This window comes from Aythya fuligula, chromosome 3, assembly GCF_009819795.1.
Source record: "Aythya fuligula isolate bAytFul2 chromosome 3, bAytFul2.pri, whole genome shotgun sequence".
Lineage (NCBI taxonomy): Eukaryota > Metazoa > Chordata > Aves > Anseriformes > Anatidae > Aythya > Aythya fuligula.
In genome coordinates, this window is record NC_045561.1 from 54,399,078 (window position 1) to 54,416,398 (window position 17,321).

Here is a 17,321-nt window from a genome sequence, read left to right on the forward strand (position 1 = left end):
TGTGCCCCAGCAACTTGAGGAGGATCGGCAATGGGGTGCTGCCCTCAAGGTTGTAGCAGGAAAGAGGGTCCATGCATTGCTCAGGTCTCCCAGTATTTTTCACAAGGTGTTTGTTTCGCAGCAATAACTGGAAGGAATTGATTTGGTTCTGTGCAGGAGGTCACAGAAAGCCAGAAATCTCAGGTTTGTTTCTGAAGTGGCGGCGACGGATTGAGCCAGTCTCAGTCGGCAGCCTGAGTGTTGTGGGCATGTTCCCATGTGGACATCTGTTTCTAGCGCTGAGTCAGTGCAAGGTAGGACAGATACAACATTACCCCACTTGAAACAGTCTTTGAAAATGTGAACAAAATGTGAAACTAATTAATTGCTTTTCATGTCCAAGCTGTATGACTGTCATGAAAACAGAACAAACTGTATTGTGGCAAAATGCATCAAATTGCTGAAGTGATTTTGGTACCAGGAGGATGAAGTTTTGTTTTGTGATTTCATGTGAGCTGCTAAAGTTCCTTTAACAGTGTAATAAGCAGCATGTTAATTAACATTGTCAAGCTGTTTTGGGGTGTAACACAGCATAAAAATGCTGTTGTTTTAAGTTAGGAATAGTTGTGTTGCATGCAAATATCAAATTCATTAGTAAGTAACAGATAATCCTCAGTGAGTCCAAATTAAAGCTTTATACCTCAACTCAATTATTCTTTTTAATAAAATCCCCACTCTCTTATTAGAAACTGGCACAGAATTAGCCGTCAACAGTACTGTAGTTCAGTCTTAACTCCTGCAGAATTCAATTCAAACTTCTTTCAGAATATATGGGGCCTTGCAAGTAACATGTAGCTGCCCAAGGCTTAAAGTTACAATAAGGATTGTTTGTCCTTCTCTCCTTTTAACTCTTGTGTTTGCAGTCATCCACCACTGACAAGTGGTTGCACTTAATATTTGTTGTGTTATGAACCACAGGAAATCTGGGAAGGAACACGCCTGCATGTTAATCTGACATTTGCTGCCAGCCATATAGGAAAGCATTCTTTGTGAAAGTTGGCTATTACAGTTATATGAGAGCTCATAAGCAAGTTTAATGTTCAGAAGAGATTGGTGCTTGTCTCCATCAACAGTGACTGACACCACTGCGTGTGCACCGTAAATCCTTCATGGCTTCCATTGTCTCCACAGCAGAGATGGTTTTTTTTTGGTTTGTGTGTTGTTTTTTTTTTTTATATATATATATATTTTTTTTTTTTGAAATGCTGGGCTTATTTTCATTTCAGAGGTAATTATTTTATTTCCAATGTAAAGAGGAATAAGGAAGAAGTGATTCCTTTCAGCCATTCAATCCCAAATCCATAGCATTAAGAACTCGTGCTTCTGATGTGTACCTGTTGGTTGGCTTTTACAAAGCAGAGCTGCCTCTATGTAGTGAGCAGGGAAATCTATGATAAGAAAGTAGCCAGGTGAAAATTCTCACACACAGCTGTGTTCTTCTGCCGGCTTTTTCAGCCTCCTTTCTGTGGGACCTGAGTTGAGAGTCAAGGAAGAACAACAATATAACCTCTCTTTATAAAGGCGTCCGTTTTGGTACATTGAGCACTTTGTTGTCAGCCTACTTCAGAGATATCAGATATCAAAAGCCAGGGTGCAATCTTGACTTTTTGCATCTGTAATAAAGCTTGGAGAGGTTTGTGGGGATGAAGGAGCAGGACAGCAGGCTTTCAGCAATTGGTTCCCAAACTCACACACCATGACTTAAATCTTGGCTTCTAGACATGCCACCAGTGGCCAGCACCCCTGAAAGAAAGTTGTCACCGTACCATGGTAAACACGGCGGTGATTTAAAAACAAAACAAAAACACAAAACAACTGGGGAAATATTTAGGAACCATACTTGTGAATAAAATTAACTTATAGGGGTTTTTTAACCTTTAAGTGTGTAACATTTTCAGGAGGGGCAAATGAGGTTTGAACCTCTGTAGGTTCAATGAATGCTTAACTGATTGGACTCTTTGCCAGTTAGTCAGGTTTCTGCTTTTAGGAAGTCTGATTTCATAAGCATGATGCTGCCATAATCCTGAAAAAGTGCTAAGCATGTGAGTGTTTATCTCTGTGGCTGAGGTTTCTTGATCAGCTCAGGAGTTCAGTGAAGCCACAACTCCTGTTGTGCTGCATCTTCTCCCAGTAATGGGAATAGCTGCTTATGGTCCATTTGGGGAATGCTCTGTTTGTTCAGCGTTGTTTGTATCATTCCAGGAAATGTCAAGCTCTTCTCTTTTATCCTCAGAGGTTTATGTCTATTTATAATAGATGCTAGCTCACCAGACTTGGCGAGCCATCTTCCAAAGCCAAGGGGCTGGGAGGATTAGGTGCAGGCAGAAGAAGCAAGGGCCATTTCCCATGAACTCACACCCGAGCACAAACACAAAATGGGGGCACACCATGAAGCAGCACTAGCACTGGTGTGGGCTTACTTTTACTGAAGGCATATTGACCAAACCCAAAAACATGCATTCAGATTTTGGGAAGATTTTCTTGGCCCTGTTGGTTTAAAGTGATTGTTTGCAGACATGGTGATTAGGTAAAGCAAGATAAAAAATTAACTCTGGTCTATTGGGTTTGAAACCCTGAATGTGAGAGTGTGTAACAGCCCTTTGTATGCTTCTGCCTCTGTAGTAAACCTGGATTTGTTCTCATTCCTGGGAAATGAGAAGTATTTTGTCTTGTCGAGTGGTGCTACTGCTTGTGTATAAAGTGTACCGAAGTTGTTTATACCTCTGATAATCTTCTAAAAGCCAGTGAATCACATGTGATGAAAGTATGTGTTTGTTCACTTCTACGCTGTCTAACAATTCTGTCACCGCAGTTTAAAGTTCCCCAGTTGGAGTTTGGAGACATTTTTCCATTCACTTAATTCTTTTACCGTGTTCACCTAGTGGTTTTCTGCTGAAAGTGTGCTTTTCCACCTGCAGTTTGAGGGAGGGATGTAAATGTCTGCTTTCTTTCACAACAAAGCAGTTAGTCCACCTCTCTAAGCATCTGCTGCCAGTGGGGCTTGGTGAGGGCGAGCAGGCTGCTTGGAGGAGCTCGGCCAGAGCACACTGCACACCTGCTTGGCAGTGTTCATGGCAGCCTGGATCCTGCTGGCTTTTAATTCTAATTCCCTATTTTTGTATCATTCTGAACCTGGTAAGCATGTATCGCAGCTCTTGGGCTTGTAAAACGAGCAAGGAAGAAAGACCCTAGTCCTGATGTGCTTTTTTTTTTTTTTTTTTTTTTTTTTTTTTAACAAAGAAACATTCTTTGCTAAACTGGAAGAGAGAAAATCTAGTCTGGGGGAAAAGGGGAAGTCTGAACTCCTGTTTGCTCCTTTTTGGTAAGCAGCCAGTTGTTTACACGCATCCAGTTTGCAGGCTTAGCGGGCAGTAGGAAAAATCTCTGCTAATCATTAAGGTGCAAAAGATGGGGATGCTGTACTTAAATATTTTTTTTTTTTATAAGCTAAAAAACTTGGTGTTTATAAGTAAATAATCCTGAAAGGAAACATTTTTGACCTTAACTATAATAACCATGAGAATCTATCATGGATGTAGAGTGTTATGTCTAAAGAGAAGTCTTTTTCAAGGTTACAAATACAGCAAAATGCACATGTTTCAATGTGTTTTTCAGAGTTCTCAAATCAGTTAGCGGTTTGGCTTTGATCCACAGAATAGTAGTATTGTTGTTACAGTGGCATTATTATTTAAAGTTTCTAAATTCTGATTTCTTTCAGTATTTAAATCACAGAAGGTTAATTAAAGCAGTTCTTTATTCTGCAACTGCTTGGGAATATTAACCTCACAAAGCCTGCATTAAATCACTGAAGTGATAGAATTGCATTTGCTTTATAAAATAACCCTACAAGAGCAAAGACAAAGCCATTTATAGTTCAGTGCCATTAATTGCTTGGCATTTAGATATTAGTGTAGGAGTCTATTAATTAACTTGATAGTAAAACTCTTGGAATGCAGGCTGATAAAAACTATTTTGTTTTAGGAGATTAGTAATCATAACTAGTGTTGTTTCTCTTACCACTCTCCTTATTACCCAATGATGATTTTATTTTACTATTATGGAGACCAAAATTAATATCCCAGAAATAATTTTATCTATACCTTTTGAAATGTAGCGGTAAGTTAAACAGAATAGTAAGTTTTTTCAAAAGATACCTGATCACATAATAATAGTCATTTACTTTATGATCCATTAATCTGGTGGCTGTTTTTAGACAAATGTGTCCATACAAATGTTCTAGAAATAAATACACAAATCCTGGTCTAAAAAAAAATTTCAAGTGTGAATGGGACAGTACAGTGAATTAAGTGATAACATTGTAAAGTCTAAAAAATATTAATAGATCTGGATGTGTTTTTTCTATGTGAGCAGTATATATCCCAAATTTTAGTGGTCTTGTAAATTACACCTTATGGCCAGTTGCGCTGCAGCAATATTCTCTTATGGCCTTTAAATTAACACATGTTATTTTCCTCAGAGGTGGGGAAAATAAGTTTGTTAATGTTTCCTGGCATAAAATTTACCACTTTTTTTTTGCTGCTCATATTTTCTTTAGTAATCAAAGATGTTTGCTGTACGTATATTTAGTTTTATTTTCTGCATCCAGAACTGGGATTTTGTTGTGAAGACAGTGTATTATCTGAATGTAGGTCAGCATATATTTTATATATATTCATTATCCTGTGTGCTTCCCTTTTACTGCATTTCTGTCCTACCGTAGCGGGATTTGGAATGTGCAGCTGAAACCTTAGAGGGTTTGTTAGTTGTTGCAATCAGGTGTGACCACCAAAGAATAAAACAGCAAATCAAGGTGAATAAGATAGTGTTTCAAAACCAAGTTACCTACACGTGTTGACAAAACTGCTTGGTGGGGAGAGAAGAAAAACCGCTGGTCTTTGTGAGCTGTCCCTCAGTAAATCAAGCTATGGGAGGATACAGCCTCTCTCTCCACCTCTTCCTATGACTTCTTCCCAATTGCCAAGTTCCCATCTACAACCCCTGTTCCACATGCATGTTTTTAGGTAAAAAATGAAACACAGGTATAAGGATTTATGGTTTTGGGTGTCTGCCTACAGAATTCACAAAGGTCTTGCTTCTTGTGAAGAAAAAAGAAAAAAAAAAGGTTTTCTCCTCCTTTGTTACCTAGCAGTCCTTTACCAACTTTTAGTGAATATCACTAATTTGTTTGTTAGCTTGTTTTCAGGGACGTGTTAGAGAATAGTCAGTGGTCTGGCCACAGATGAGGTTTAAATTTTCATCACTTGTTCTCCACACCCCCACCCCCTGCCACTCCCAACACCAGCCCAGTTGGGAATACTTTCTCTTGAAAAAATTGTGGTTGTGGCGATGGTGGTGAAGACTTTTCTACCTCAGAGATGAAAGCAATAGTTCGCCTCTGTTGGTTTAAACTTGTATGTATTGTGCAGCCTGTTGGATTGCTCCTGCAGCTAGGTGCTTACGTCTGTAAATTATTGTCCTCTGTAAATTACTGTTCTCTTTCCACTCCTTGGACTAAAACACTTTTCCACGTGGTGGCTGGGTTTAAAAGTTGTTTTGCAGGCACTCTCTTCAAGGACTGTGGAGGAAGAGAGGAGAGGAATGCAGCTAATGCTCTACCTCCAGTAGCCCCACAAGTACCACGCTGCCCCTCTCCCGTTCCAAAAATTTAAGTTAACCCAGATGGCAGAGTCCAGCTGAAAAAACCCTCTTCACCAATGTTCATGCAGGCTTTTGTGCGTCTGAATTTCGCTTGTGATTGTCCCATAGATGAGTAGTGGGTAAGCCTCATGTCGGTCATTTCTTTTACGAGACTCTGTGGCGGAGTATTAGGGAATGACATAACAGATGTCACATAGGTGTTGTGTATCACATAATGAGCTTTACATTTAGGGGAAAAAAAGTGAAATAAAAGCAAGAAAATAAACAAAAGCAAACAAAGCCCTCTCACCACTCAGTTTTTACATGACCGCAGCGATGTTTCATGTTGCTTGCAGCCCTTCCTTACAGAGTCACAGGTTTTCCCGAGCCTTCGGGTGAAGTCCTGGCCCGCGCTGCCGTGCCCCAAAGAAAACACTGCAAAAATATTTCCCAGCCTCAAGTGCGGAAGCCGCCTCCTCGGGTACCTCGCTGGATTGGCCCGGAGGTAGCAGCTGCTCTGGGCGCAGCTTTTCTCTTTATTCCCTAAGCTGGCGGCAGGGCCCCAGCCCCGCTGTAAGCTGCGGGCAGTCCCTGACCTCCTTTCTGCCAGCCAGCCGTATGCTCCCAGAGCCGCCTCCACCGCGGCAGGCGTCCGGGGCCGAATCCTGCCCTCTGGGGCACGCAGCCCCCCGGCTCTGAGGAAAGGGCAGGCTGCAAATCCTGCCCCTCTCCGGCCTCCTGCGGCTTCCAGCTCCCTCCGGGGGTCTCGGCCCCGCGTGGCGTCTCGGGCCTGCCGAAGAGCGCGTCCCTCCCCGGGCCCTAGCAAGGAGTTATAGGCAGGACACCGGATGGCACGAAATCTGTAAGTCATCGCCTTCGTGGGGTAGCTTGTCCCAAGTGAATAGAAAGAATAGGATGGTTAAAAAAAAAAACAACAAAAAAACAACCAACTGCCAACGCTCTTTTTCTTTGTTTGTTTTTCTTTTAAATATAGCTCTGTCAGTTAAAGGATGGGCAGGGAAAGGAAATACTGGGTGTAGAAAATGAAAGCGTGGTTGGGCTGCCCAGCCTCGTAGGGTTTTTTAGGAAAAGTCCAAAAAGCTCTCTAAACATGGGGAAATTCATGGAAATAAAAGGCTTGCTTTACCTCTTACTTCCAAGTTATATTTATAGTACTCAGATTGCATCTTCAGGTTTTCTCTCATCTCCTCATTCATACTTGAACATTATGTCTGCAGAACAAAGAAGCTGTACCTTTTTTTTTTTGCCTGTAAATTAAGAATTGACAGCCATTTATCAGGCTGTGAAATGTTAAACAGTCACATTTTAATACAAACACCAAACTTGCATTTTTTTTTTTTCCACGTGGAATGTTACGAGAGAATAAAACTAGAAGAAATGCCTTGTCTCTGATTAAATCCACTACTGATATGCTCTGTGATCCGTGGAACGCAATAGTGGGGGAAGGAGAATAGCAAGATAAGGGCTTCAGAGAAGGATTTCATCTTTGAGCTCTTCCTGCATCATTAGCTTAACGTGGCTCCTGGAGGCCATACAGGCAAGACATATGTAAAAATGGACTAGAGTGTTTAGGAAGAGGGACCCATCTTTCTTGTTAGCTGTTTCAGATTACCTGATACGTGACTGGAAGCTACCCTGTCCAAACAAATAATGTTCTTCCTCAGATGTGGGAGTCGTTTTTTTGACCCTATCTGCATTTAATGTGCTTTCAGTGTATTCTGCTGGGGAAAACTTTCCATAGTTAGGTAGTCTGAGTTTCTAATAACTTCCTGAGTGCTTAGATGGCTTATGGACGTGTGTAAGTAAATACGTGATCGAGGCTGAGATAATTATAATTTGCACCAACTACTGGCTGCTACAAGTACATTTTTTTTCTCCCTCCTGTGTCTTGAGACTTAACTCACTTATCAATTTGTGATAAGGGGGGATCATGAAGGCACAAAATGGTGTTCCCATTGTTGTAGACGTAAGTGAATTAGCTTAAAAAAAAAAAAGAAGAAATCTAGTAAACACAAGTGTTGACTGAAACTGCAGATATCTTGGAAGGGGCAGCATTAATTACATTGAAGATCAGATGTCCTACTGATGGTGACTGCTCTACGCCCGAGACATCGAAACTGCATCTCTTCCAAATTTCTCCAGGCGCCTGCTGTACCTCAGGACAGCTGCTGTCTTTGTCTCCGTTCAGGTGGTGGTAGCGGGCTGGCTTGAAGAGATCTACATATTCTGATTATGAGAAGGGTTTATTTACTTCATCACCTAAACATAGGCTATCATGCTGAAGGGGATTACTGGACTGCACTGGTAATCAACCTAAAGTGGTTTTGTTGGCATGGGACCTACCAAATCCTTTTTTCCTGCCATCACCTGTTCTGTCTCTGCTCTTAAGAGACTTGCTGCTGGCTTGTGCACAGTGCTTGTGCAGTATCTTGCACAGCTGCAAGATACAAGTTTCCTTTTCTTTAAAGCTTTATTTGTTTTTTGTTCTTTTTTTCCCCTCTTTCTGATTCATAAAGGTCAAAGTTCAAGCCATATATATGCATTTCTTCCTGACCCAGCATCAACACCCCGTGGGACCTCTGCAGGCCATCTGCCTGAGATTCAGGCAGACCCCTCTGCTCTTTTGTCCTTAGTGGACCATTCCCCACAGGTTTGCATTCTGTTGCCAGCTTGTGTGAGCCTCGGTGTTGCTTGTGCCCTTGGGGATAACACCTTTTTCTGAGTACAGCCTTACCTGCAATATAGCTCTGGCAGGTTGGCTGTGCTTTGTTGCTTTGTGCTGTCAGAGTGTACGACTTAGGAGGTAATGTTTCAGGGATCACGGCTGGGCTAGAAGTTGGCTGTGTGGGGACATGCCACCATTTAGGTAAGGAATATTTTTTTTACTGTAGCTTTTTGCATCAGAAGGTATAAAGGAGGAGAAATGTTTTGGTGGGTATTTACCTACACAGCACAAACAGTTACTTTGGTAAGTGATAAGAAGGAATGTATTTCTATAGCCAGTGAGATAGGACTTGCCTCTTTCCTCTTCCATAGTATCTCTTCAGAGATGAGTAAAATAATTTTGTATAGCAGGGCTGTATGCTTCTTTTGGCTTTTATACTGGGTCCTGACCTCCATTCTCAAGTGATGTGGGGGAAAAAATTAACATTTGCTTTCAATTTTGCTGTTGTCACATTGCTGTAGAATTCAGTGCTCTCACACTTGAAGTCTTCTGTGGATCAACCAAATGAATCAAGGACACAAGCTAAAATAGTTTTTAATGAGTTCTTCAAATTGAAAAGTAGTATATTATTTTCCATAAATTATTTTGCTTCTACTTAACCATCGTGGTACTTATCTTCCTGGGTGGTCGTGTTATCCCTCTGAAATTTACTGCAGTGGAAGTGGATGAAGCCTGAATGATATTTCTCACCCAGCCGTTCTTTAAATGTGGTTTCCCCAAAACATTAATGATTTCCCTATGCTTTCATTTTCCATTAAGAATAATTTAAACCGCTCCATAATTAGATCCTAATTTCTTTAGCAGAACTTAAAACAAGCATGCGTTCCATCTACATGGTTTTGAGCATCATCAGCACTATATTCATCCAGTTTTGCAGAGAAAACAAAAATGTGAACAGAATTGCTTGTTTTAAACTAGGTCCAGGTAGGGAATGAAAGCATTACACTAATTATATTATTAGCATTGCATGTTACGAAGGAAAAGGTTGCCTATCTGTGGCCTGCTCCAGAAGGGTTGCCGTGCTGTTGACCTGCGCTACAATTTGATGGTTGGTGGAGCCAGGCTCATGTCTGTTTCCTTCATCTCTTCTCTCCCCCAACCCTTCCAGGGGCCATTCCTGCTCAGAAAGCAAAGCTGGGAGGCAGGGGGTTAGTCTTCTTGCAAGCTTTAAGCTGCATCGTTTCACAAAGTGGTCCTGTAAGAGCCCAACACAGGAAGGTGATGGTGGTGGTGGTGGTGCCCAATGCCAGGAATGGGAGAGGCAGGAGCAAGGAGCTTTTGACTTCTCTGCAGGCCAATACATTGACCCATTTTTTTCCTCAAAACCTTTTAGTGACAGCTCACATCAGAATTAGAGACTCAGAAAAGTAGTAAAATGAATACAGTGTTAGAGAACAACAGCTAAGAAAACACCCTTCCATTTTTTTCCATACTCCTAAGACTTCCCAAATCACAAGCTCCGTGTACCCCAGTTTGCCACCCAAGGTAAACATGCACATAAGCAGGAGGTGAATAACTGGCTCTATGGACGATGAGCAATTGATTATTATTGTCCATATTTGTCATTTGTAATTGTACCTGGACTGATTTCTGAACAGCTTACCCACTTTGTAGGTTTTAGGCATCATGCACATAGGCACGTTCATGTTTTTCTTTTCTGGTGTACCTGTTTCAGAGTAGAAATATTTTTCGAAAACAGGCTTCAGCTATTTTGGAGTACATGTTTATGACTTGCTGATTATTTCTCCCAGTGTCTTTTCTAAAATCTGATGGGGGAAACCCTGCTTTTAGTTATTTTACAACTTTGTTGACAGTTTGTGCTGTAACAGCTATGATATGATTGGATTTGTGCCAAGTTGGGAAGTTCTGAGTGGAAACTTGTAGCCTTCTGTTTATGAAAGTCTGGATTTCTCTGTCACATGCACACTCGTCTTCTATGGGAGGAAGGTTTTTCTGTGATTCATTAGAAAAAATCAGAAGCTTTGCCTTGAAATCTGCTATCATTGACGGATAAAGTATTAGGAGTCAAAGGAAAAGAAAAACAAAACCGCAGTGATCCTGGGGGAAGATTGAGCCTCAGTACCAGTGAGGGACTTCTCAGCCATGGCTGCAGCACATGTGGGAACATGCTTCCCTTCCCCTTATGTTTCCTCTTCAAATCCTTTCCTAGATGCTAGAAAGAAAAATGACCTTTCAGAACTGAAAGCGAGTATTGCCAATTCCGTGCATTTCTTCGGTGACGGACAATTTACCCTAATACCTCTGTCCTTATGTCTTATTTATCTCTCAAAATCTTTTTATCTAGTCTGTAATATGCTGAATGTTAACAAAATTTTCAAACACTGAAAAACTGAAGAAAGATGGTAGGGATTTTCTCTCTCCTCTTTTTCAGGGAGAATGATATTAAGCACTGTTTTGGTTTTGAAGCCAACCTCTTAGTGTAACATGCTATTATTTAATCGTCATTATGTTTATTATACAAATGAAATGTTTTTATTGGACAGTGCATATGTATAAACACACAAAATTATTCACATAGCCCCTTGCACATTTCTTCTGGGAGATTCCTGTGTCTGAAACATAGGGAGCAGAGCGATTTCTCACTTTTCAAGAGCTACTTTCCAAGTTTCCAGTCATCAAAGTATCCAGTGGCATTACAGTGAATATAGGGAAATAGGATGTGATTTCAGTCCTACTTGGAGTGCATGGGTGTCCCCATCATAACAAACACGGATGTCTGCAGTATTTGTTTCCAAACCTAATAGAGAATTGAGCAAATAGATTTGATTTTTCAATAGTTGTAAAGGGAGGCACTGTGAGCCTTACACATTTAAAAAGACAAAGGCTGCCATGTCCAGCTTCTTTTATGTGCACTCAGCATGTGGAAAGGTGCTCCACGGATAGTCTTCAAATACCCAGGTAAAAGTAAATTCCGTTCACCATGCAGTATTTCTTGTGAAAAAACAGGCTCTCTCTGCTCTCCCCCTGCTCTCCCTTGGAAGCTTCAGTAGGAAGCGAGGTTTCAAGTAAAATACTGGAAATGTGGGAAAACCCATGCTTGGTACTTAGTGAGGAATAATAGCTCTTGACTTCTCAAAGTACAAAACATGTTTTGCTTCCCAGAAAAAAAAAAAAAAGTCCTAAGCCTTGGAATAATTGTATTTCTAGAATGTCTCCTAAGTGTAATATTCCCTTTATCCTTTTTTCACCACTCCTGGTATTTCTTTTTTTTTTTTTTTTTTTTCCTCTTTTGTTTCTGTTGGTGATTTAACAAGTGGTTCTTTTTTTGTACTTTGTTTGCAAAGATCTGGGGGAGCGAGCAGGAGGGTGAGCTGGAAGCGCGGACCTCAGGTGGCAGCAGGGTTTGTTACAGATGTCTGTGCAGGGACAACCGGCGTGTGCGTGTGCGCGAGTGCGCGTGTGTTGTGAAATAAAGGAGAAAGCAGAGGTTTGCTCATTTGTTTGCCCATTGTGAAGCTGTCCTGCACCTTTCTCCTCCTTTGTGGCAGGGTGAAGGCTGCTGAATGGCGGCCTTGTGCCGTTTGTTGGTTTTAAACCTCGCTGCTAATCCACAGGAACCTGCTGGTGCGCGCAGCAGGAGCGCTGTGTGACAAGTGGAGATCTGGGCGGGGGGCGCGCGGGGGGTCACCGGGGATAATCATCATTCAGCCAGCAGCCTTTGTCACCCCTAAGCCTAATTGTTACCCTCTGCTGGTAACCACATTGAAGTGCTGGCCTTTTAAGTGCTGCTTGATTTTGCTTGGCACAGGCTCGCGGACCAGATCGTTCCTCCTTGGGTTTACATCCTCTCAGCTCCGCTGCGTTTTGTTCTGAGCCTTGCTGAGTTTTCGGCACCCCCTGAAGTAACTCAGGAGAGTCCAAAGCAATGGAAGGAGCTGGATGGAAACAGTTAACAAGTTTCTCCCTGTCAGGAGCAGGGCTCAAAATGAGGCAGAAAGCTTTCCGGCTCTGCAGGCCGGCTGGCCTGTGCAGCCTGTGTAGGAGCAGTAACTTGCACTGATAGGGATACTGGACTGTAGAGCAGCCCTCTGCCAGCAGCAGCAGCAATGTAGCCTTCAGGGTATGGATGGGGGTGGCAGGGACGCTTCCATGTCCCTCCCCGTGCCCCCTGCCTGGCCGCTTGCAGGCGCTGACTGAAGCTGAGGCCGTGAGAGGAAGGCCTGAGCAAACTACACTTCCCGTGTACAGGGAGGGGGAGAGGAGGATCGAATGATTTAAAAACAATAAAGAAAAAAACTGTAAGGAGTGATATCTTTTTCTAACAATTGGGAACTGGTTCTTCAACTTTCCATGCCAGTTACCCGTGCTGAAGTAGGCTTTGCACTCTGTTTTCCTTGAAAAAGTGTAGTGAGCAGCTAAGTGCAGGAGCAGCTAATGTGAAGCACAGCAGCTACAGCAGAGCCTGAACCTAAGGCTTTGCAATGGGCAAGTACCTTGCACGTCAAGTAAGTTTGTGGGGTGGGAGAGGGTTGTTTGTTGGCCCCCTCAGCCCCTTGGCGGTGGGTTGTGTGCCAGCCATTACCTAACACTGCTTGGGCTTGCACCGGGAGGAAAATCCCCAAGTTGGTGGTGCGAGCTGTGGAGCTGCTTTTGATCAAATACACTTGCCTCTGAAGCACTCGGATGTAATGTGACTGTCGTCTCTGCCGCCCTCTGACAGGCAGCTTCTGAAAGTCAGTAGTAGTGATGGTAAATCCAGGGTTGCTACAGGCATCTGGTTACACAGCATGGTTACAGTCTTATTTTCAAGTCCAGTCCTTCCACCTGGCTTAGTATTTCATCAGGAGGCTCGATAATACATCGAAGAGTAGGATGAACATTTTGACCATGTAGTGCTTGCTGCTCTTTTAGGATAGAAGCGGGCCATTAATTTGGCAGGCTTGTCTGTGTGTGTTGCTCCATGTTGCACTGGTCTGATTCCCTACCACCCCTTGGCACATCTGCCTGCTGTGGAGATTTCTTCGCGAACCGTGCCAGCCCTAGTGGTACCTGTGTGGGCTTGGCACTTTGTCAAAAAGATGTAACCAGTAAAAAATAAAAATTCAGCACTCAGCTGTTGTATTTTCACCCTTCTGTGATGTGCATTTAATTGTAATTACTGAATCAGGTTAATAACTCTGCAACTCTTTTTTTCAGGACATGTCTCAGGAAGGCTATGGAACCAGATCTCAACCTCCTATGGCCCCAGGAAAGCCTAACCATGAAGACTTGAATCTAATCCAGCAAGAAAGACCATCGAGCTTACCAGTAAGAAACTAATGTTTCTGTTACCATACAATATTTTAAAATGAAAGCACTTTATGTAGGACCTCATTGTACATAGCGGATGAGAAATACTGAAAAGAGCAAGTTGATCTGAATGATTATTTTAATTAAAAAAAAAAAAAAAAAAAAAGGTGGGGCAGAGAATAAATAGCCTGTGTATGAGTGGACTTAGCTTAGGGTTTTATTGGTCCAAAATATCCCCGTGCATCCACATTTTATGTTTGTGCACATGTATTTGCATAGAGGAAATGGACTGATATTTCTTTTTGTCTTTAAGAATTCTGTACTTGCACAAAACAATCTGGTGAGAAAGAGGCTTTTTTCTGTGCCCTTTTCTAAGGATTTCAGTGTATTTTGATTTAGAACACTGCCACCATGAGATGTTTGTTCCAAACCCTGAGCATAAATAACGAGTTTGACATGTTAATTCTGCTACGGTCTATTACTACAGTCAGAAGTGCAGAAGAGGGAATGGTAATGATACTTTGGCTAGGTTGATTGTTTGGCTAGAAGATTATTTTGGACTAGCCTTTCTTAGTTTTCTGAGCTCTGTGCATTCTGCTGTGGGGGAAACAGCACACGTTAATACCATTTGCAAAGACACTGCAGCTACTTGCATTGTTAAAGGTCTAATTTCACTGTAATGGACAAAGTACTCTTTGGACTTGTCTCTGTATGCTACTGTTGTTTTAGGGATTTCCTTGTTTTTTGGTAGCAAAACAGCATGAATTTTAACCAGCCAGAATACGGTCAGCTTGAAAGATGAAAACTGTTCATAAATTACGTGACCCCTGGCTTATAGGTATGGCAAACCTATAGGATGCTTCCCCCGGTTCACTGAGTGTGTATTCATTTCCAGTTAGCACTGGGATTCCTCTGAAGAGTTCACCTTATTGAGACACTGAATGTATGTGTGAAATCTGGTAGACTGTTGTAATTTTTACCTCTGACACATGGCACTATTGTCAACCCTTAAAAATAGGGTAATAACTTTAAAATGCCATGAAGATGTTTATCTCTTTGGCACCTAGGAGAGTACATATGCCACAAATTCTGTCTTTACATGATGTTAAAACATGTATGCTTCAGGAGAAGCTATGAAAACTGGTGTGAGAAGAGCTATCCATTTGCTTTGAACTAGTATTAATTTTGCCGGTTTTGCAGGGAAGCCTTTTTTAAGTAGACTAATTTCTCTGAACAGGTCTCAAAAGTGAACAGTAGCAATTACTTTTAAAATAGTAGCTATTGGACATGGAACTGTTCTGGCAACAACTAACTACTTCAAAAAGCAGAAATATTTAAAAGGACTTTTTACCTCAGCTTTTCATAAACAGTGTTTATAAGGATGGATAGAAATAGTTATTTATCAGCTAATGTTCTAATTTGCCTGTGTTTTTTCTTAAACAATTGTCCTACTTTTAATCCATACTCTGTTCTACCTCCATCATCATGATATCTAAGCAGACTGTTGGGTATTATCTGTGTCCCTAAGTGTTTGGTATATTTAGTAGCTCATTATTATTCTAGGTATGAGTAAGCTGGCGTGGTATTAACAGTGAATATTAACCGTTTGGGCCATGTAGCTTACACTGTAGGTTTGTCCTAAATGCTGTTATTCACACACTTCACTACTGAAAAGCTTTAATCCATAGATCACTTACATACTGAAAAACCTTGCTGTTTGGACAGGGATGAGAGGTATTACCATTTTGTGTTTTGTTTTTGTTCCATATCTTAATACAGCTGTAACCCTTCACATACGGTGACATTGTTTTTTCGTAATGTTAGCAAGCTTCCTCTTACTTCCAAGGAAAAATGCCTTAGAAATTAGGAATAGTCCATACGTTCATAGTATGGTGAGCATGATGAAGACTTTAATACATGAATAGCTCTGTTGGGGGGTGAGGATAGCTTGACCATATAAATAGTTTTTTCTCCCCTTGAGCAAGAGTTCTGTGTTCAGTTTTCAGCTGCTTATGAAAACCTCTGATCGCTATTCCTCACTTAGCATTCCTAGCTCTAGTGTCAGTTTGGGATGCTAAATGTGGCTTCTTAAACTTGTTTTCGAGATAATGCTGTTCTTGAGGGTAGTCAGTAAGCCGTCTTTGTATATTGAAGCTTCAAGTAATAGTGGTGTTAAGCTTTTAATAAAATTTGGTTATGTTTTGTTTCACGGTATTCTGATATTTATACAATTTGCCCGTTATCTTTTTATTTCTTAAGGGCATTGTGTAAAGTCACAGCAGCTACATAGTGAGCTTATGCGAATGTCTAAAAACAACAAAAGAGATGTAACACTAAATGCTGAATGGTGTTCTCTGATGTGGCTTTGAAAAAAGAGTTTCCCTTTGATGAATTTGAAGAGGAGCTGGCCACTTTCTGCAGCACTGAATGCTGACTTGTGTCATCCTTTTGGAGAGTTTTTTTTTTTTCAGCAGGTTTGTGTCACAGTAAGCACAGCTAAACAGCTCAATAGTTGTTCCGTTTCCTTCACACGTTGTATATAAAAGTCCTGGCATGAATGTTCCCATAAAGTTCAAAGCAGACAAATTTGTAATGTGGGTTGGTAGCAAATGGCTACAAACAAAATATGGCTTTATTAGCTACTTCTAATGGCCTGTCAGATTCTATACAATGCTTGCTTTCCTTCTCCTAAATGCTCTGATATCTGAAAGGTTTGACCTGGAGGTCTTTAACCATGTGGAGTCACTGAGAGCCCAAATGAAAAGTTGCACAGAATAGTGCTCCAAGCACTTTTGTTGGGGTCACAATTAGAAGGAAATCTCAGGCTTTTGAGAAAACATGGGAGTTAGGTACTCTGTGAAGGAAAGGAAGTAATAAACAGAAACTGTTCCCTCTTAGAGTGGAGGAATAAAGGGGGAGAAGCCTGAATGCAATTGTCTGGAGAACAGCTACTACCGAATATATTTGCTGAGATTTAAGGGATAATAGCCAAATACACATTTCTGCTATTGTGACAAAGATAGAACAGACTTACAGGAAAAACCTTCCAAATGATATATCTGCAAATTTGTTGTTGCAGTAAAGGAGCTTATGTCAGTATAGGCTGTGTGTGTCTGTGAAGACTAATACTTTGTTTTGCCTTTAATGAGTAATTTTGTAAATGTTCTTGTTGGATTGTATTGATAGAATGAAGGGCGGAAAACATGGGTGAATTTAATTTTTTATTGGCATCAGTATGAAAGCAGTTTCAGATAGACATTGGTTTTTTTTTTTTTTTTGCCATTACTTTGCTTTATTAAGGTCCTTTTTTGCTCAGCACCAAGCGTGGTTGTTGGAGGCGTGAGGTCAGACGGCCTACCCAAGGTTGCCAGACTTTTGAAACGAGGGTTTCTGCCGATTTCTTCTTGTTGCAACCTGTGGGTGAGGTTCTTGAGCTGTGGTAAGTCCGGGCGGTTGCAGCCCTGCCGTGTGCCCTACCACCTCCTCCACCCTCACTGCCTAGCTCAGAAATAATCACCCTTCTTATTTCTGGGTTAGTTTTTGACTGAATCACTGTAATTGTGTGAGCATCCGTGGTATCACGGTGGGGAAGATGGGAATGTATAGGTACAGAGGGAAAGGGGAGAGTGGGACTGCCACATCTTTGGTT

At 41.5% G+C, this 17,321-nt stretch overlaps 1 protein-coding gene across 3 annotated transcripts in view; it reads left to right on the forward strand.

The window, feature by feature from the left end:
• ARID1B (AT-rich interaction domain 1B) overlaps positions 1 to 17,321 on the forward strand; it is a 319,934-nt gene that overhangs the window by 86,477 nt on the left and 216,136 nt on the right. For all 3 annotated transcript variants that reach the window (XM_032185764.1, XM_032185765.1, XM_032185766.1), the window contains one exon: positions 13,580 to 13,690. In XM_032185764.1, the coding sequence (XP_032041655.1) occupies positions 13,580 to 13,690 (111 nt within the window). The remainder of the gene's footprint in view (positions 1 to 13,579; positions 13,691 to 17,321) is intronic.